The 22,530-nt window shown below is 36.5% G+C and overlaps 1 protein-coding gene across 1 annotated transcript; it reads left to right on the forward strand.

Moving 5' to 3' along the window:
* The first annotated feature begins 12,106 nt into the window (after positions 1-12,106).
* On the forward strand, positions 12,107-12,691 carry LOC129728289 (uncharacterized). The gene has a single exon (XM_055686722.1). The coding sequence runs from the start codon at positions 12,107-12,109 to the stop codon at positions 12,689-12,691; it is 585 nt and encodes a 194-aa protein (XP_055542697.1).
* The last annotated feature ends 9,839 nt before the right edge of the window (positions 12,692-22,530 follow it).

Here is a 22,530-nt window from a genome sequence, read left to right on the forward strand (position 1 = left end):
CATTTTGATATATTTGATTTGATTTCGACTTGAAACAGTCGATTCGATTAGTCATCACAATGCGCCACTATTGGACCATTGTTTTTTCGGTGGTTGAACGCCTTTTTCGCAAGCACTTGTCATAAATATGTGTGAGTGAGTGCAAGATAAACTTAAAAAAGCAAGAGAAGCGTGAGTACAGAAAGATCGTTGCTCTCCCGTACGACGTTTCTCGAACTAACGCAATGGTCTAGAGAAGAAACGGGAACCAAAAAAAAATATCAGTGTTGGTGACATTTTACTTGAGAGTTTTTTGTTTTTCATTTGATTTGAATGGCAGAAGCGATAAGCCGAAGCAATTTTTTCTCTCTACCTTTTGACGATTTCTTTTATGCTTGTGGCCACGTTTCAATTTGTATTTTTAATTTCTGAATTTTTTTTACAGATGTCCAGCATACAAATCTGAAAATTTCCAAAAAATTCATAGAAACTTGCATGCTCTTGCAAAAATCCGTAATCTGTATGTGCAGATATCTTTTTGAGAATTTCATTCAAACATTTAGATTAAGAGTTTTCTCGTTCGACCGCTTACAGTGCGTGCTGAGGCTTGAGGGGCGCGCGAAAGATTAGTGAATATCTGATGTAGTGTAAGCCCTTACAGACATTTTACTCGATTTAACGCTCTTATTTTATGAATTTCCGGGCTTTTCAAAGAAAGTTGTTACGCATAAACAATTTATATTTGAATATTTTTTTAAATCCTGTTGGTCGGAGCATAACTAGACAAATAATCAAGCAAATGAACGAAATTTGATATGTGTTTTGGGAGCAAGAAATATTTTTATGGTGGTTCGACACCTCCCCCCCTTTTTCTGAAGAGGCTTTCATACAAATGAAACACAAATTTCTACGTAACTAAAGAACTAATCAAACAAGTCAACCAAATTTAGAAACTGAGGACTTTAGAGTACAAGAAATATTTCTATGATGGTTCGGCACCCCTCCCAATTTAGAAGGGGGGAGGGGTTATTTTTCAAGATCATCAGTATACGCAAGTTTAAAGCCAGAAAATAGGAATAGACATACATTGTTGAAAAGTATCAAGCACAGTCAAAGTTCCAAGTTGCTTCCCTGAGGCACTCCAAAACTGTTTGTGAAGCTGTAGGAGAGAGTCGATTCAAGTTTTATGTTCAATTCGCGGTGAACTAAATAGGATCCCAGCCATCCAACGGAGTGAGGAAAGGCACCTAAACGCTGAATTTTATTTTATTTTTAACTTTAGATCTTTATAAATTGTGTCGATTTGCTTTCCATCTTCCAAAGCCGTGATATAAAGCAAGGAAAATTCAGCAAGATTAGTTTAAATTGACCTTATTTTGAAGAAACCATGCTGAACAGGTAAAATATATGATCTGACTGTAGGAAATAGAATATCTCCAACTTCCATATCTCCGGAAAATTCACCCACGATAGCGATGTGTTGAAAATGATGGTCAATGGAGTTGCAATAGACTCAAAGCAGTGCTTCAGTACAATGGATGGCACCTATATACACTAAGGTCTTTTTTACGCGTTCCAAATTTGTATGGGCCCGCGTAAAAAACGACTTTTTTGAATTGCAAACATAACAAAGTAAACCGTCCTAAAACGTTTAAACCTCGTTTGAATATGATAGTGGTCAATCTAGAGACCAAAATGCAATATTTTAAATTTTGAGTATTTACACCAAAACTTGTGAATTTTTTTTAAAACTGACATATGATCACTTGTGGCCTAAAACGGAAAACGTGATTGAAATGAGGTCGATATCTTGTACCGTTTTTAAGTAATGGAGGAAAGCGACCCGCGTAAAAAACGACCTTACTGTATCATTAGGCCACGACGTTTTATTCCTCAAACGTATTTTGACATTTCTTCTAGAAATGAGGATTACGCACGTTGGCCGCACACAACTTTTTGGAATTTATTTGTAAAATTAATCTTGTAATAATATTTCTCAACGTAGATAGCACAAAGTAGACAGAAATAGACCAAAAACCATCGCCAAACAAATGACAGTGTGCATGTCTTTGATGCGTGACCATCCTGTTCTTTCTGTAAGTGGTGATGGTTGTTTCACAAAGAACAGACGTTTATCTTATTTTCAAAGGATGTGTAAAAACTTGCAACTGTCATTTCACCGTAATTGGTAATGCTCCCGCTATGCGGTGCTCGCATCAATGATTAACCAAGCAATGATATCGATAAAATATCGATAAGGCAATATTTGGGCAGTGAAACTGGGGCACCACAAGACAGATGTCGTTAGTATATTAACGTATTTTGATCCAAATTTTCACAAACGATTTTCAAATTTCTTTATATGAACATGAATGTCTGTTCTCTGTGGTTGTTCTACATTTACGAGCGAAAGCCTACTGTAATGCACGCTAAGAAAGCGAAATGAAATGGGAATGTTGACCGTTTAAAAGCCTGACATCCTCTAAATTGTATCAGAATGAATAGCAGAATCTCCCCGTCTCAACAACAACTAATGTTTGCTTCCTGAAAAGTTTGTAACAACTTCCTTCAACAGGCAAAAAAACTCTGTTTAACAACAGATCCTAGCACACCTAATGTCGAATTCGTGTTTGCGATGTACCAGAATTACACATTTGCACTGTAGTAGTTAGTTTTTGGGTTTCCAGGAAGTGGGAAATGTTTCTATTTCTCAGTATTAAGATTCATTCGGGAACTTCTATTATTTGTGTTTGTTCAAAAGGTTACATTTCCAAATTTTCAGAAAAATTTTTAACATGACGAAAAAAACCCAATATTGGTTGCATTCGTGAATAAGTGAATGTAATTCTAGAAAAATTAAAAAAAACTTATTTGGCAAGTTGAAAACCTCGCTACGGTTGTTCGTTGGAATTTATTGTTTTACTATACAATTCTTCTAATGTTTCTATATAGTATGTGGAGACATCGAATTTATTTTCAGAATATCATTCAGATGATGAATCACTAAGACTTAATATTAGACTTTTTTTTTCTCTGTGTGGACTTATCACTGCGACCAGAGATATTTCGATCTATTGTGATATTGCCCAGGTGTTTACTGTACTCCGCACTTCATATTATTGGCAGAATCACTATTGAAGTGAATGATACGCTTTTTTTTTTTATTTATATCCGTGCTTGTGTGTGAGAGTTTACCCTTACATTTCAAGCTTACTGCTCTACTATACCGAGCCTCTTTTCTATCCTACCAATATCGCCAAATTACAATTGCCTGAACTGAGGCTACACTTAACGTTCCTCTCTGACCAGGTTTATTCTAAGAGGGACTTATTATGTCAAGAGGAAGGAGTCTTATCGAAACCTCGTTCCTCGTGCCAATATCGCCAATTACAATTCCCTGTAGAGGGTAAATATTTCTGAAATCAGTTTTATTATAAGAAGGACTTATTTTGTCAAGAGGAAGGAGTCTTATCGAACCTCGTTCCTCCTACCAACAATAATTACAATTCCCTGAAGAGAACTAATATACGTTACTAAGAACAGTTTTATTATAAGAGGGACTTTTTTGTTAGGATGAAAGTCAGCAAGGGTACTATAGAATTCAGCTTGAAGGAAGGGTATGTAGTAGAGAGCCTGAGAATGAACCCATGTTAAAGTCCTTTGACAACCAAATGGCCTGATTCTACTAAGATTCGAACCCACGACCACTCGCTTATCAAAGCGAACTCTGTGACCTTGCGGCTACGAAGCTCTCTTAATCAGCCCAATATTGTTCATCTTGCTGGATTTGAGAAATGCTACTCTTTTCCTTCGAAGGAATAGAGTTAATATATTTTTGATGCATTGGGTTGAATTTGTGGTGTTCATCTAACAAACACGAAAAGCACAATATAGAAAAATGGTAATTAACTTTATTAAAGTGTTGTGGAATATATCTTAAAGGAAGGATTCATGGAAAGCTTGAGAAAAAAACTCGCTTGCCAAAGGCGTCACTGTCATTTTGGTAACTAAAACGCCTTCTAATTACACTGTTCAATCTTACGTCGCCATTTCATACAATACAGTTGAATACCTCTAAAACAACATTTTTTATAACGAAAAATCTCGCTATAGCTACAATTTTAAAGGCCCCTCAATTTTATACTAAAATTCTTCGTTTTATTGCGACATTTCGCTATTACGACCTTCCTCTATAACGGCATACCATAACTCATATTTGTTATCTTCTATTGCGACAATAGTACAGTCGAACCTCTCTATAATGACATTGCTAAATCTTTAATGACATTCTCAACGGTACCTTCTGTTCTACATATACAAAAATTCTCCGTATTATTGCAACATTTCGCTATATCGACAGTCTCTTGCGATGTCGCTATAAAGGGATTCGACTGTATCTTGGGCTGTATACCCTGTAGTATTTTCATTTGTTCTTTTGTGTATTTGCTACAATGAATTATCCGATTGAAGAATATTTCTGGCGATCAGGGATTTTTTTTACTATGTTCTGTCTATCGATTCTTGTTAACTGTACTTAGAATTAAAGTCTAATTCCAATTTTTTTAGACTGCAAAAGCCAGATATAGTTGGTGAAATCCATTTCTGATAATGTCAATTTACTACTATTCTGAGTGGCTAAATCTTCAGCAGCATTACCATCTAATACCCGTTCGACCAAGTTTTATGCATCGTAAACAGAATCAAACAAATTGAAAATTTTATAAATTTCTAATATATAAAAATAATGTTATCAAAAGTTTTTTTTCTCATTTTCGTCATCTTAGTCATGAAATGTTATAGTGTTTCCAGTATTGCTACACAAAACGAAGAAATTCTAAGAACAAATCAATATATGTACGCCGATCGACTGGAAACCACGGCACTAATGGAGAAGTCAGGATTGAGATTATTTCATTACTAGCTGCCGATGATTGATGGCGCCCCATTCGGTATTGTGCCTCGAAATCACGTTATTCATTATTCCACAGGTCAACCAGGATCATCGCCAAGCTAATTTGCCGCTGAGGCAAAAAGCGGAAGAACCACGTTAGCTACTGAATGGGAAATTCAATACAGAGAGATGAAATTTTCCTTCCCATTGCGTCCATGCGGCGCAAATAAAATCTATCAAGCGGAATTGTAAAAATTGTTTTTTGTTATCTGTCCGGGCGCAGACCGCGCCGTGAAAGAAGGTTTCCTGTCTAGCCCCCCCTACTGACAGACTTCCCATCTGCTGCGTCTTCATGAATGGCAATTGTAGCAAAAAGGTGCTCTGTATCGAAATGGCAGGCCGAAGCCAAAGGGGGAAGGGTTGGTTGCTGCTGTGGCGGTACAACGTTGCTTGGCCGTGATTAAAGAAGAGATTAAGTAAAACCGAGGCACTAGAAGGAGACTATCATCCACTCTGCTCTAGCTGCAATTTTCTTCCGAGTTCCAGCTGCTGCCGCCGGTAAGAGGATAGCACAAGCGGATCAGACGTCACTCGCAGTACGGGGCCCCCAGAGGACGACAGATGATGAAAGGGATATAATCATTTAGGATATCAAAATGCATTCTGTTTTTGACCAAATTCTGTCTCTTTTCGGCGATTATCTCGGTTGAGGAGAAGTGACTTCAGATTTGTGGCTGAATTTTTTTGCGAGGATTCTCCCATGAAAGTTAAGTCACCAAAGCTCTCGCATTTGCACTTAGTTTGATGAAGATTTGGAACAGCTGTAACTAATGCTCATGTAGCTGCAAATTACTCAGTAGAATATTTAGACATTTGGGAGCACTGTCTGCTAGTAAAAACTCATCAGGGAAAGTAAAGAACAAATGTATGAAAGAATCATCGTGTTTTGGCAGTAGACTGATTGAAATAGTTTCCACTCGTGGAATTTTTAGCATTCTAAACATTGAAAAGTTAACTTAAAACTGCTTGCGTTCTTGGAGTCGGTAGAATCGTAGCAGCAGTTTTTGTGCCGCAAACCTAATAACTATCGTTCACGAAGGTTATAAAAACAGAAGGCCAAATCCCTAAAACGGTTTACCTATTTTTTAGCTGAGCTTAAAAGGGTTTACAACTCCACCCGAAATATGATTAACCTTAGTCGCAACACGACAAGACTTTTGATTAAAACGCTCTGCCTGCTCAAAAAGGTTATATCGGTCTTTTAAATCTACCAAGATATTCATCATGTGCCTTTCGCAATTGCACTGTATAGTCCGAAAGGATTAAGTTTTCTCGTTTATGATGATTAAATAGTGCTCTTTTCGTGCTCATAAAATCTCTATCCGTGCCTCTCGGTCGGATTCCTTACCCATAGAGGAAAATCTTTTGTCGGATGATGCAGGGCAACAAAAGAAACACAATACAGATAAAATGGAAAACTCCATTCTTCAATGAATGCATCGAAGACAAAACTATTCGCTATAAACCTCTCCACTACCAGGCGAATTTTTCCGCATTGTATGCTGAAAGTTGCACTAACCGATGGAATAGTGGATGAAAGGTTCACGGCAACAACAAACGTTCTGCAGTAGCTAGCGGGATGAAAAGAACGCTGGGAATGGAAACGCTGCAGGAAGGAAACACAAGTCAAATAATTAATTTTAACTTCGAGTAAACTTTTTTGCTCGCGAATGATTTGGCGAGCTCAGGGTGCTGCTACTGGAGAAGCACTTTATTTTCGGCATGTTTTCCGTACCGCGTAGCTCTCGTTCGGCTCGCACGCGGCTTCCTTCGCTGGTTTAAGGTTCATTTTCTGTTTCCTTCAATTACCCGATTAGGATAAGCGGAAACGACTTGTTTGTGTTGTTGTATGCCAAAAAAGCTTTTCACTTTCTCGAACCGGTGTCCGTCTTTCATTTTCGCATTGGTCGAATGCAGCCGTCTGTAGCACGAGAGTAGAGAGATGGCAAACAATAGACCGAGGTTCTATGCAATAGAGAAAACTGTTTTACGATACAAACGGCTGAGCAGTAAAAGTTAATGGGTTAAGTCGCGAGTTTCGACTTTTGAATGTCGTCGTTGTTTTGCAAACAGTTAGACCAAATCGAATTTAGATTCGCATACGGTAATCTAAAGTAATGCAAAGTTGGGTCCGTTTCGATTTGTCAGATGATTAGAAAAGTGAGAGATTATTCAATTTTTTAAATTGAATTTCCACATGGTTTCTTAGAAATAGACATGAGATACAAACCTATAAATTCTAATCCCAGAAAGTCATCACTTGGAAATCATTCTCTAACTTCTATCATTACCGTACTTCCATGAGATACATGGACATGCATAAAAAAGTTTTTTGTTTGATTTTTTTCTTCAATAAGTGGTCACCACTTTGATTTGTTCAGAAGAATTTTAGGCAATTGATTGTCTATCTAAAAAACCTATAGGAGCAAAACCTAGATGACCGATTTTTTAAAGAACCTGTTTTTGTGTTTGAAATGATTTTTTTCAATCTACAAAAAATATGAATCCAAAGAGCTAAGAATCGCCGAAAAACGCTTTTAATGGACAGAAAAGAGATAAAAACCCCTTTCAAATGCCAGAAAATGCTAAAATAGGAAATGATCCTTCATCCCTCCCTTTACCCTCTAGTACCCAGCGCCGCCTTTAGACGGGCCTCAGTCAAACCTCTAAAAAGCTTAAAAAAATATTGAAAAATGTTTAGAAAGATTCATAGTGATTTTACCGAAGTCCGTTTAAAAATTAACTTGGGCACTAGAGGGTTAAGCTCGGCATTGCTGAAAAAAGGGAGTGATCCAAAACTGAACTCAAAATCGTTTAAAACCCCTTTTAAAGGCTCGAATAAGCAACAATCGATTCCAAATTAAGCTTGGAATGGCCAAAAGCGCTCGTAAGGTCAGAAAAATAAAAAATGATCCTGAAATGAGCTCGGAATAGCTTAAATTCCAAAAAAAAACCAGAAAAAATTGTAAGTGAATATGATCCTAAATTGAGCTCAGAATCGGCCAAACGCAAAGGACAGTAAAAACCAATGCAGAAATTATCCCGGAATAAGCTCAGGAACGCTGAAAACAACTTTTTAAAGGGTTGAGAGCCATAATAGCAAGTGCACGGTGTCAAAATTTCGATTATTATCGAAGTTTCATGTACCTTTGATTTTTCTTCGCAAAAATGTTGCCAACTGCATAAGAATCAAGGATCGGGAAGTTAAAAAATATTTCATCGGCGATTTTTTGAAAAATTTGGATTTTAATTTTTTCAGCGCAAATCTACAAAAAAAATTCCCTCTAACTTCACTAATGTCAGTAATATTAACATAGTCAGCAACCAGTGCATTTGAGGGTAGTGCAGTGTCATTTAATTTCTAAAATTAACAATTAAGTCAGTCATTTTACCACAGACAAACAGACGTACCACTCCATACAAAATTCTAAAAAAATGTGGTTCCGATTATTTTGTGCGACACGTACTGGACATATTACGCAAATGATAAACTTTCAGCCTTTCTGCGAAAGCCAAATGTACCTCTAATTTTTTTTTCGCAGAAATGTTGCCAACTGGATAAGAATCAAGGATCAGAAAGTTAGAAAATATTTCATCGGCGTTTTTTTTTTTGAAAAATTGAATTTATTTAGGGACCATACTTAAATGACGTAGCATTTATGGGAGGACGGGGGATATCGTCATTTTGTGACAAGCTGTGACAAGGGGGGAGGGGGGGTTGCAGTAAAATCGACGTAGCATCTTTTTTAAAGACTGATTTTTTTGCAGGAAAAATGTATTCTAAAAATACATTAAAACATTGCACAAAGTATTGCAGCGAGATCTGTGAATGTTTTTATCTGTGGCACTCTGAAATCTTCTAAAAGCTCTGCTACATAAACAATCTCTTGGATTTCCAAACACACAATCTGTTTTGAATACAAAAATCGTTGCTTTTTTGTGGCTTTTAATACAAGATACTCGTTTCATTCAATTACAAGATACTCGTTTCATTTCCGGAATAGTTTCTGTGTTTTCTGCCACGTAAAAAAACGCGCTAGTTCAAAAATCCGCGTAAAGTGAACCAGCAAGAAGGGCTTAGAAAAAACCCGAGGCGCTCTAGAACCAGTATTTAAAATTGTCCTCTTTGACGGTCATTCCGGATCTTTCGGAGGGCGGTGGGTATTTTTTGAACTAAGTCTCCTACTAGATAAACACTTAAACGTTTCTGGTTCCAAACCCACGTCAATTCGAAAATTCGTGAAAAAGTTTTTGAATTAGCGCGGTATCACGTAAAAAAAACCGCGTTATTTAAAAAATTCGCGTAGAAAACCGCGTTAATTAAAAAATCCGCGTAAAAAAAACCTCGTGAAAAATTCCGCGTATAAAAAACCGCGTAAAAAACCTGACTGCACGTTTTTCTGTACGTTTTTTTCAGAAGCGGTGGGGGGGGGGTATTCGAATGCTACGTTTTTTTTCAGGGGGGGTTTAGGTTTTGTGACCAAATGCTACGAGGGGGGAGGGGGGGCTTAAAAATCATGAAAAAATTGCTACGTCATTTAAGTATGTTCCCTTGTTTAAAAGACGTTTTTTTTTTTTTTATTCTCGTTTATTTTATCATTTTCGGTCTATTTCCGCCACTGTTGTGGCCAATTACCGACGCCCAGGGAGGCGACTCCACACCCAGGTCCCTAACTCACGACCCGTTTATTAACGGACCGGCGCCAACGGCTTTACTTCCTCATGCGATGGAAGGCGTGATCCCAGAGATTTTTCGCCTCAGAAAATCTCCCGGTGTCGGCTAGGATTGAATCTAGACCAGTTGGGTTGGTTGTGAGTGGATCACGCCACCCCACAACCATCGACACCTATGTCGGCGGTGGGATTCGAACCCAGGCGTCGAGCGTGGTTGGCGGAGACGTTACCAACCACACTAGGCCCCCGCACCTGAAAACTATTCCTAGTCTCTCAAGAATTTGGGAAACAAGAATTGAAAATTATACGTTCAGCGCAAAAAAAAATAAAATGTAACAATTTTTGTGGGATGCAGGAAAAACATACGGGAGTCCAGCAAACCAGTTTGTCTTTATGTTTTCTTAGAGAAAATTTCCTTAATGTTTAATTTTTGTTGGATTAGATAAATAAATTCATTAAAAAACAATTTTACTTTGGAAAATTCAAAGTTATTTATATTGAAGTATCTTTATTGAAGTCGTGGACGTGCATATCTCGATGCTTCAGACCTTGTTCGAAAAGGTGCGTCAGCAATAAGTAATTTGACAATAATTAGATCACATTCGACTTAACTTTGGACCTTCAGTACACCCCCAGATAACAACTCCCGCACAAATATCTAGGATACTTTTTATCATTTTCGTTATACATAGGCAGAAAGTGAGAAAAGAGCATTTCCTTCCACTGCTCGCCTATTCTCTTCGTAGATTTAGTTTTTTTGAAGCACAAAGCGCAAACCAAATTTCTACACTTCTCGTGGTCTAGCTTCATGATTTATTCGTAAAATTTTCGAAATGAAGTGACATTGCACTATCCTCGAATGCATTGGTTGCTGTGATTTCCTATGGTTAAATCACAGTTAAACAGAGGTACCTTGAAATTTATATTCATGTTACAATTACGCGGAATATTTCCGCCGCAGCGGTGGTGCACATCAGCCCATTTACCTTTGAACTCAGTAGACAGTCGCGTGCCGTGCTGCCAGAAACAGCAGAAAGGCTGAAAGTTTATCATTTGCGTAGTATGTCCAGTACGTGTCGCACAAATTAATCGGAACCACATTTTTTTTAGAATTGTTTATGGAGTGATACGTCTGTTTGTCTGTGGTAAAATGACTGACTTAATTGTTAAATTTTTGAAATCAAATGACACTGCACTACCCTCAAATGCACTGGTTGCTGACTATGTTAATATGACTGACATTAGTGAAGTTAGAGGGAAATTTTTTTGTTGGTTTGCGCTAAAAAAATTAAAATCCAAGTTTTTCAAAAAATCGCCGATGAAATATGTTTTAACTTCCCGATCCTTGATTCTTATCCAGTTGGCAACATTTTTGCGAAAAAAAATCAGAGGTACATGAAAATTCGATAATAATCGAAAATTTGACACCGTGAAGTGTACTATAATTGAGCTTATGATCGCCGAAAAGTGCTTCTAAAAAACAAAAAGAAATGATACCCAATTGAACTCAGAATCAATGAAAACCCTTTCTAAAGCCCAGAAAATACCAAAATAGAAAATGATCCTAAACTGAGGTCAGCATCGTTGAGAAATGCTCAACGAGGCTAGAAAAAGATAGAATAGAAAATTATCTCAGAATCATTTTTCTTAATTTTTTTTTATTTGAAGTTTTTGTCACCGTATAATTTTATTCTCTTTGGATGGTTGATCTTTCTCGGTAAAATAGATTTATATCTCATACCGTAACAGAAAATTAAAAGTTACCAACACAGGGAAAGTATATGAGTAATAAATTCATAAAAAAAAATTTAACAAAAAAGTCAGTAAGCAAACCACACTGGTGGGAGAAGAATGTTGTTTTGTCATGTAAGTTAAAAATGAAAATTTGTGTAGTACGTGTTGTGTAACTAATGGCTGAATAACAGTACGCCGAAACGTCATGTAAAACAAACATAGTGTGTATATTTCACCGAAAAAGATCAACCATCCAAAGAGAATAAAATTATACGGTGACAAAAACCTCAAATAATAGAATCGTTTGATCAAGGAAAGGAACGGGATGCATCTAGAAAAGGAAATTTCTAACAAATATGGCTGCTACGGTCGAGAAATGCTCCGGAGATACCAAAAAACATCCATCAAACTAGCGAAAGTTAGTAACCGTCTAAAATTTTTACTGAACTGTAGAAAATGCAGAATAATACAGGCTTGCCTCTACTACCGGATTTGGAAAACGAGGTGTCCCACCGTGAAATGCAAAAAGTTCTGTTAAAACAAAAAATCAGAATAATCAGCATACTAATAGCAGACACCAAAAGGACAGCAGCGAGAACAAAAAAAGAGAAGATCGAATGGAGAAACAAGCTGAGTCGGGTGCTAGAACGAGAAGATTTTAACCGAATAATAATATTAGTGTAAAACAAAACTACAAATGTGTTCGTCACCACAAAAGAGAGAGAAATACGGAAAAGTAAAAAGCTGAAGCGGGAGAGAATAAAGGAGATGAGTTATGAACCGAGTTGGGTGGAGAATACAACCAACACACCGATACCGGAGTTCCTGGAACGTACACTGATGCTAGGACCTAACTACAACGTACCGAATCGTGGAAAATTTCCATACATTGAAACGTTGTCAGAAATCGAAAAAGTAATAAAATATCAAAAAAATGTGGAAGAAATCCGAGTAGATGTAACCAATGCGATGTCCAATTTTCTAAATTTCCATAATCAACCACACCATCATCAACAAGACTGGATTGCCAAGGACGTCGGGAGAAGCAGGAAGTTCTTGAAGGAAAACCCAGACTTATTGATCATCAAAGCCGATAAGGGAAACAAAACGGTAGTGTTGTCATCGAAGGAATATGAGGAAAAAATAGAGGAAATGTTGAGGGACGACAATACCTACGAGAAGATTCGCTACGATCCGACGGCAAGGGTGTCGCGAAAAATCAAAACAATTTTGGACAACTGGAGGGAAAAAAATACATCGACGCTGGCACTCATCGGAAGCATAACGTGTCAAACTGTAATCCACCGCGCATATATGGGCTGCCAAAAATCCACAAACCAGTTAGGCCCATGAGACGGTGGTTTCGACCATTGGGTCCACCACATACAAATTGGCGCAATACATATCAAACATCCTAGGAAAAATCGTGGGGAAAACAGGAGCACACATAATTAACAGTTTCACATTCGCCAATGAAATATCAGGAGTGCAGACGGACAAGGATGAGGTTTTGTTCTCGTTGGACGTGACGTCACTATACACAAATGTACCGGTGGACTACGCAATAGAATGTGTTGAACAGCGATGGAACGAGATAGAGGAACACACACCAATAGACAAAGGCAGCTTCATAGCGGCGATCAAATTGGTATTGGGATCTACGTTCTTCGTGCACAGAAGTGTCTTCTATAGGCAGAAACTCGGCGTTCCGATTGGCTCACCGTTATCTTCAGTAGTTGCAGATTTAGTGATGGAAAGATTAGAGCAGGATAGCTTAAAAAATCTAGAAGAGAAGGGAATATATATAAAAATATATCGTAGATATGTGGATGAGTGCTTCTGTGTAGCCAATAAGCAACACATTGACGTCATCTTGTCCACTTTTAATGCTTATCATGAAAAATTAATGTTCACGATTGAGAGGGAGGAGAATCAAAAGCTTAGGTGTCTAGACATGATGCTTCACAGAAGAGAGGGAAAAGTAACAAAGATTTGGGCATCGAAACAGGAAAATGGACGGTACTTAGATTTTCATTCAGAAAGTCCGTTTGCACACAAGTGAAACACAGCGATCGCGTTAGTCGATCGAGCAATTAAGCTCCCAGATGCAAATCAAAGACCGTGCACAATAACAGCAGTGAGGAAAATTCTTTTGTGCAATCGGTACCCGGAATGGTTTATACGGAAAATAATTAAGAAACGAACACATAAGCACTACAACTCCCTTCAGACAGACAAAAGCAGCAATCAAGAAAAAAGATTTATCTCCGCTCCTTACATTCCAAGGATAAGCGAAAAATTATTAAAAATTTTAAATAAGCAGGGAATAACATTAGCGCATAAACCGGGTGGCAAGATAAAAGACACGGTATTTAGCCGCCTTAAGGACCCAATCCCAAAAATGAAAACGAAAAATGTCGTACCTATATGAGGTTCCGTGTGGCACAGATGATGGTAAAGTTTATGTAAGAATAAATGAACACAAAAATGACATACGGAAAAAAGAAGCAAAAACAGGATTAGTACAGCATAACATGGATCACAATTTTGACTTTGACAACACGAAAATATTGGAACGCATCGAGAATCAGGAGAGCAGAACCATTGCGGAGGTGTTTCACATACGGCGGGTGGGTGACGAGTGAACGGTTAACATGCAACGCGAATGTGGGGGGATGGATTCAGTGTATAATGGTTTAGTGAGTAAGATCCGAGCAATATCTCATACCATAACAGAAAATTAAAAGTTACCAACACAGGGAAAGTATATGAGTAATAAATTTAAAAAAACCTTAATTAATCCACCTAGCGGTCAGACCCAGCCTTTCTCATTCAAAGATTTACATGAACGCTTCAATCAAATAAATGTATATTCACTCTTTTGGTACTAAAATATTGATGTTGTAATCTATACATATAAAAATGCAGTCCGGTCTGTCTGTCTGATCCATATAGGCTCGTAAACTACCGAACCGATTGACGTGAAAATTTATATGTAGGGGTTTTTGGTGCCGATAAAGGTTCCTATGATAGTTTGAGACTCCTCCCTCTTTTGAAAGGGAGGGGTCCCTTACAAATGAAACATAAATTTCTACACAACTCAAGAACAAACCAAGCAAATGAAACCGAATTTGGCATGTGGATGTTTTAAGGGGTAACAAATATCACCATAATGGTTCGACACCCCTCCCTTTTCTGGAAGGGAGGGGTTCCATACAAGTGAAACACAAATTCCTGCACATCTCGCGAACTAATCAACTAAATGGAACCAAATTTGGCAGGTGAATGTTTTTAGTGGTAACGAATATGTTCCATAATCGACCTCAGTCAACATTTTGGATTGTAAGATGGCGACTTCCGGTTTCTGAAAAACAGCTGAAAATGACCAAATAGCACCCAATATGAGTGTTTCTTCAACCAGTGTGACAATCGAAATCCAGAAATTTTCTCCAAATGCCGTTATGAAATTCAAAATGGCGACTTCCGGTTTTGAAAAAACAGCGGCAAACGGCAACTGGAATCGTAATGATGCACTGGACCCATAAATCAACTTCAGACAACATTTTGAAATATAAGATGACAACTTCTTGTTTCTGGAAAACAGCCTGAAATGAACGATTCTCATTGAACAGCCGGAAATGACCAAATACCATTCAATATGAATGTTTTCGGACACAGAATTACGCCCAGATGACAGAAATTGATTCCACAGGCAATTTTAAAGTCCAAAATGACGACTTTCGGTTTCTGAAAAACAGCCCAACGTAACCACATACCACCCAATATGAGTATCTCCGCAGCCAGAATGTTGCAAGAAGCTAAAAATTGACTTCAGACACCATTTAAAATTGTAAGATGGTAACTTATAGTTTCTGGAAAACAGCCAAAAATGACCGATTTCCGTCTAACATGAGTATCTCCGGATCTAGAGAAATCGACCAAAGACCCCATTTTGGATTTTAGGTTGGCGACTTCCGATTCCTGGGAAACAGCCGAAAATGATCGAATAACTTCCAATATGGGTGTTTCTTCAACCAGAATGACGCTCAGAGGCCAGAAATTATCTTAAATACTATTTTAAAATCCAAGATGGCGACTTCCGGTTTGTGAAAAACAGTCTTAAATAAACAAATACCATCCAATATGAGTATCTCTGGAACCAGAATGATGCAATGAGCTAACAATTGACCTCAAGCATCATTTTGAATTGCTAAATGGCAACTTCTAGGAACAGTCGAAAATGACCGAATAATACTCAATATGAATATTTCCGTAATCGAGATGATCATAGAAACCAAACATTGACCCTGGACACCATTTTGAATTTGAACACGACCACTTTTAAATTCTGGAAAGCAACCAAAATAACTAAATACCTCTCAATATGGGTAGTTCCGGTGTTAGATTGATGCCAGAAAATCTGCTGAAAATGACCGAATACCACCCAATATGAATGTATTCAGAATTAAGGCGGTGTACAGAAGCCAAAAGTCGAGGATGCAGTCACTTCGATAAAACCAATAATTTCAAACGATTTGTTATTTGACTTTGATCATATCCTGTGGCCGATTTGTCGAACATTTGCAGACTCTAAACACATCGCAAGGAATCAATGAATTTGGAACGTTCAAATAGTACGATACCTCATTTAAATTATGTTGAGGCCACATATATCGATCAAAGCAGGCATAGTTTTAAATAGTTTTTGAATTTCTTTTCTTCCCATAACTTTTGAGCCACATATCAAATTGTTATGCAGTTTGTTATTTGTAAGTTGACTCGTAAGATGACTCGTTCGTATGACACTAGTTATTTTCAAATAAGTCATGTAATTTTTGAAATAATAGACTTTCTTTGTTTTATTAACAATTTTATACATAACGGTTGTTTTATAATAGTTTATAAGTTTATAAGTTCTATTATAATCAAATGAAATGGGGCAGCCAAACTTTGAAACCACGTATTCAATCATAATTCATCAGTTAACCCTTAACTAGCCCGCTCATCTGATAATAATATTGATCAGATCGATTGTCTAGTTTCTGAGATAATGAAGTTTCACATTTCGGTACATTTCAGACGAAATTACAGTTCGATTACAGTAAAATTCAATAGGGTGTTATGAGGCAGCTAGACTTAATAATTGACACTAATTTTGTGGAAATCGGGTCGGCCATCTCTGAGAAAAGTGAGTGAGCTCAAGTAGTCTTCGGCACATGTTCCTTTTCATAGCTAGATTTCACATTTTTAAACATAACAGGCAAAGTAATAATCCGATTGCAAAACAAATCAATAGGGTCTTATGAGGCAACTAGACCTTCCATTTGACACTGATTTTATGAAAATCGGTCCAGCCATCTTTGAGAACATGAGCGAGATTAAACAGTCTTCAGAACACGTTTCTTTTCATAACTTTTGAACCACAAGTTCAATCTTCATAAAATTTAAAAGTTAAGGGTTTTTAAGGTAGCTCGTTCATTTGAAATCAATTTTGTTCAAATCGGTTGTGTAGTTTAGTTGTAAACTAAAAATCCGATTTCAATAAAATTCAATAGGGTATTTTCGGGCAACAAGACCTTTTATTTGCAATTAATTTCATGAAAATCGGTCCAGCCATCTCTGAGAAAAGTGAGTGAGAATAAAAATCTGCACATACACACACACATACACACACACATACACACACACACATACACACACACATACAGAAAATGCTCAGCTCGTCGAGCTGAGTCGAGTAATATATGCCATTCGGCCCTTTGGAGCACTTTTATACTTTCGGTTTTGCAAGTGATTGCTATACCTTTCTAGGAGAAAGGCAAAAATTTAACAAAAAAGTCAGTAAGCAAACCACACTGGTGGGAGAAGAATGTTGTTTTGTCATGTAAGTAAAAATTGAAAATTTGTGTAGTACGTGTTGTGTAACTAATGTTGAAACAAAGGAGTTCAAGGCAACTAGATTGTGTATCTAAAATTCTCATTTGGAAGCAAAACATCTTTGGTGAAGGATCTGGAATCAAATAATTTATAAAACTTCATAAAGTTGAAAAACTTCATATGATAGCTCAGATAAATTAAAAAAATAGAAGTTGCGCGTTATCAAACTCTCAAGGTCATCCGAAGAAAAAAAAGCAAAAAAAAGTTTTTTTGGGACCTAGCCTGAACCAGTTACGTAAAATTGCCCTAAGTCGGTCAAATACATTTTTTTACAAAGTTGCTTAAAATTAGTTGATCTCCAACTTTGCCGAAGATTGTATACAATTGTTTTTGCAAATAAAGAAGTAAGTTTTTTTTTACTTCGCTGGTTTTAGTACCACCCTAATTTTCATTTGCACATAAATAGAGGACTAACTATGAGAAAAACTTCTTAGAAGAAACTGAGGCTCTAAAACCAAAAAATCGCAGTGAACGTCCGCCTTAATTGCCTTACTGCACCACTGTGGAATGTGGCTATATTAAATACCAGCGGCTTTATGATATTTTGATTTGGATTGGACCTCTATTGGATTCGCATTAGATTTGGATAGAATTTCTTTTGCAATTGGATTAGACTTTAATTGGATTTGGATTGGATTTGGATTGGATTTAGATTGGGTTTGGATAGGAATTGGATTGAATTTAGATTGGATTTGGATTGGGTTTAAATTGAACTTGGGTTGGATTTGGATTGAATTTAGATTGGATATGCATTGGATTCGGATTGGATTTGGGTTGGATTTGGATTGGATTTAAATTGGATATGAATTGGATTTAAATTGGATATGGATTGGATTTGGATAGGATTAGGAATGGATTTGGATTGCATTTGGATTGAATATGGATTGGATTTGGATTGGATTTGGATTGGATATGCATTAGATTTGGATTGGATTTAGGTTGGATTTGGATTGGATTAGGATTGGATTTAAATTGGATATGGATTGGATTTGGATAGGATTTGGATTGAATTTAGATTGGATTTGGATTGGATTTTGATTGGGTTTAAATTGGATTTGGATTGAATTTGGATTGGATTTGAATTGGATATGAATTGCATTTGGATTGGATTTGGATTAGATTTGGATTGGATTTGAATTGGATATGGATTGGATTTGGATTGGATTTGGATTGGATTTGGATTGGATTTGGATTGGATTTGGATTGGATTTGGATTGGATTTGGATTGGATTTGGATTGGATTTGGATTGGATTTGGATTGGATTTGGATTGGATTTGGATTGGATTTGGATTGGATTTGGATTGGATTTGGATTGGATTTGGATTGGATTTGGATTGGATTTGGATTGGATTTGGATTGGATTTGAATTAGATTTGGATTGGATTTGGATTGGATTTGTATTGGATTAGGATTGGATTTGGATTGGATTTGGATTGGATTTGGATTGGATTTGGATTGGATTTGGATTGGATTTGGATTGGATTTGGATTGGATTTGGATTGGATTTGGATTGGATTTGGATTGGATTTGGATTGGATTTGGATTGGATTTGGATTGGATTTGGATTGGATTTGGATTGGACTTGGATTGGATTTGGATTGGATTTGTATTGGGTTTGGATTGGTTTTGGATTGGATTGAATTTGTATTCGTTTTGGGTTAGATTTGGATTGGATTTGAATTGGGTTAAAATTGGATTTGGATTGAATTTTTATTGATTTTTGATTGGATTGGATTAGATTTGGATTGGATTGGATTGGATATGGATTGGAATTGGATTGGATTTGGATTCTATTTGGATTGTTTATGGATTGGAATTGTTTTGGATTTAGATTCAATATTGGTTGGATATGGATTGAATTTGGATTGAATTTGGATTAGATTTGGATTGTATTTGGATTGGATATGGATTGGATTTGCATTGGTTTTGAATTGGATTTGGGTTAGATTTGAATTGGATTTGTATTGAATTTGGATTGTATTTTGATTGGATTTTTATTGGATTTGAAATGATTTTGAATAGGAGTTGAGTTGTAATTGGATTGAATATCAATTGGATTTGGAATGGATTTTTATTTCATTTGGATTAGAATTGTATTGAATTTGGATTGGATTTGAATTGAATTTGGATTGGATTTGGATTGGTCTCGAATTGTATTAGGATTGGATTTTGATTGGATTTGGATCGGATTTAGATTGGATTTGAATTGGATTTGGACCGGATTTGGATTAAATTTAGGTTAGATTTGGATGGCATTTGGCTTGGATTAGGTTTGGATTTGGAATGGATTTGGATTGGATTTGGATCGGACTACAATTTTATTTGGATTGGATTTGAATTGGTCTTGAATTGGATTTTGATTAGATATGAATTGGATTTGGATTGGATTTGAATTGGATTTGGTTTGTATTTGGATTGGATTTAGTTTGGATTTGGATTGGGTTTGGTTTGGTTTTAGATTGGATTGGATTTGTATTCGATTTGTATTAGATTTGGATTGGATTTGAATTGGGTTAAAATTGAATTTGGATTGAGTTTTTATTGGTTTTTGATTGGATTTGGATTGGATTAGATTTGGATTGGATTGGATTGGAGATGGATTAGAATTGGATTGGATTTGGATTCTATTTGGATTGGATATGGATTGGAATTGTATTGGATTTGGATTCAATATGGGTTGGATACGGATTGGATTTGGATTGAATTTTGATTAGTTTTGGATTGGATTTGGATTGGATTTGGGTTAGATTTGGATTGGATTTGGGTTGGATATGGATTGGATTTGGATTGGATATGAATTGTATTTGCACTGGTTTTGGATTGGATTTAAATTAGATTTGGATTGGATTTTTGTTGGTTTTGTATTGGATTTGGACTGGCTGTGTTTGGATTGAATTTGGATCAGATTTGAATTGTATTTGGATTGTATTTTGATTGTATTTTTATTGGATTTGAAAATATTTTGAATAGGATTTGAGTTGTAATTGGATTGAATATCAATTGGATTTGGAATGGATTTTTATTGCATTTGGATTAGAATTGGATTGAATTTGGATTGGATTTGAATTGTATTAGGATTGTATTTTGATTTGATTTGGATCGGATTTAGATTGGATTTGGACCGTATTTGGATTAAATTTAGATAAGATTTGGATTGCATTTGGCTTGGATTAGGTTTGGATTTGGAAGGGATTTGGATTTGGATTGGATTTGGATTTTATTTAAATTGTATTTGATTGGATTGGATTTGGATTGGATTTGGAACGGACTTGAATTTTATTTGGATTAGATTTGAATTGGTCTTGAATTGGATTTTGATTAGATATGAATTTGATTGGATTGGATTTGATTTGATTTTGAATAGGATTTGAATTGTATTTGGATTTAATTTAGATTGGCTTTGGTTTGGATTTGGATTGGATTTAGTTTGGATTTGGATTGGATTTGGACCCGATTCAGGCTGGATTTAGATTGGTATGCATAACTGGGTTGTATTCACTACACTTTTCACTTTTTATTCACTTTCACTATTTGAATAAATGAATAAATTTGGGTTGTATTGTTGTTTTTGGTATGAGATTTTAGATTTAAATTAGATGATAAAATTAAAGCATTCGAGTGAAGAAAAGTTGAAGGAATTGCTTTAAGGACTGGATCATAGGATGGGTTTAAAAACTTGAACTTTTTTTTTAAATTTGAAAAGGGGGGTTGGATGAGGTTAGATTAATCATTTTGAGTTTCATATGAAGAAAGCGTAACAAATTTCGAAGGAGAAATGATTATTTCAAAACAATTTTATTGATATTAACTACATGAGTTTACAATCTTGTCTATTTACATTGATTCGGGTTTTTTTTAGTAAGAACAGCGGTTTTTAAAATTATAATTGAAATGAAAATCGGCAGTATATCCCACTTAAAAATAATAATTAATTTATTTACAAAAGTGACATTGATGATTACAGTTAACAATATTGTTTTATATTGATGGTTGGTTGATAGTGGTGGGTTGAATTTCCGATTTGCACCCCCAGTGAGATGGTTCTCTTCCAAGGGGGTGCTGATCAATAGTCTTGAAGGAATTGGCAGATGCAGTTTGACAACTGAACTTTAGTTTCCGTCTAACTCTTCTTTTTCAAAGGTGGGCGTTGATTTTCGTTCGAAGCAGTGATTTTACAGCGTTTCAGAAAATTATTATGTTATTTAACTCCTTTACATGGCTTGGTAAAGCGTTATAACATTTTGTGGCGTGGTAAGTGAAGGATTTCTTGCGCTTTTCCGTATTTGGGCGGTCTAAGAGAAGATTATTTTGGGTTCTTAACACATATCTATGATCTGGATGTCGAAGCGCGATGTTGTGATGAGCAACAGGACTGACCATGATAGTTTTCAGTTGCACCATACATTGTAAGTCTCGAAGCCCTGTCACAGGCAGTATGGATTTGTCTGCTTGTCGAAATAATTCGATTGTTGGGAAAAGTAACGGCTTTTTATATATGCTTCTCAAGCTACGGTTTTGTGTTACTCGTAGAGAGTAAAGTGCTGTTTTACTCGCATTACCCCAGATAGACACCAGATACTGCAGTTTGGATTGAACGAGTGTATAGTAGATCGTGATCAACTGCTTTTGTGGAATGAATTTCGCTACTTTCCAAAGTAATCCACATGTAGAACTGATCTCTCGCCGTAAATGCTCTATATGATGGTTCCATTTTAGTGCAGAGTCAAGTATTAAGCCAAGGTGTTTATACTTTTCTACTTTTCGCACGGTCGTGCCATTTATTTTTAATTCAGAGTGAACGGGTTGTTTTAGACGAGGGGAATGAAAAATCATATGTTCTGTCTTTTGAAGGTTCAGTGATAATAGTTTTTCAGCAAAATAGGTCTGCTGTATTGATAGGTCTTCTTGCATCTGGCGTATGCACGATACGGGTCAGTGCACGGATATGACAATGAAGTGTAATCAGCGAACATTCTCGGTTTGCCTTTTAAAGGCAAGTTTGGGAGGTCGTTTATGTACATCAGGAACAGTAACGGCCCTAAATTGCTACCCTGCGGTACGCCAACAGTTAGTTTAGATGGTAGACTCAGAGAGTCGTTTGCTCGTACACAATGTAGTCTTCCAGTAAGATAACTTCTGATTAAATCATTGGCTTTACCACGAATCCCATAGTTATTTAGTTTTTGCAGTAATATTTCGTGATCGATAGTATCAAAGGCTTTCCTTAGATCCAGAAATAGAACACCCACGATTT

The sequence above is a fragment of the Wyeomyia smithii genome, chromosome 3 (assembly GCF_029784165.1).
Source record: "Wyeomyia smithii strain HCP4-BCI-WySm-NY-G18 chromosome 3, ASM2978416v1, whole genome shotgun sequence".
Lineage (NCBI taxonomy): Eukaryota > Metazoa > Arthropoda > Insecta > Diptera > Culicidae > Wyeomyia > Wyeomyia smithii.

Bases quoted from the DNA above. Each gene is read 5' to 3' on its own strand.
- LOC129728289 (XM_055686722.1), top strand. From the start codon at position 12,107: ATGAGTTATGAACCGAGTTGGGTGGAGAATACAACCAACACACCGATA.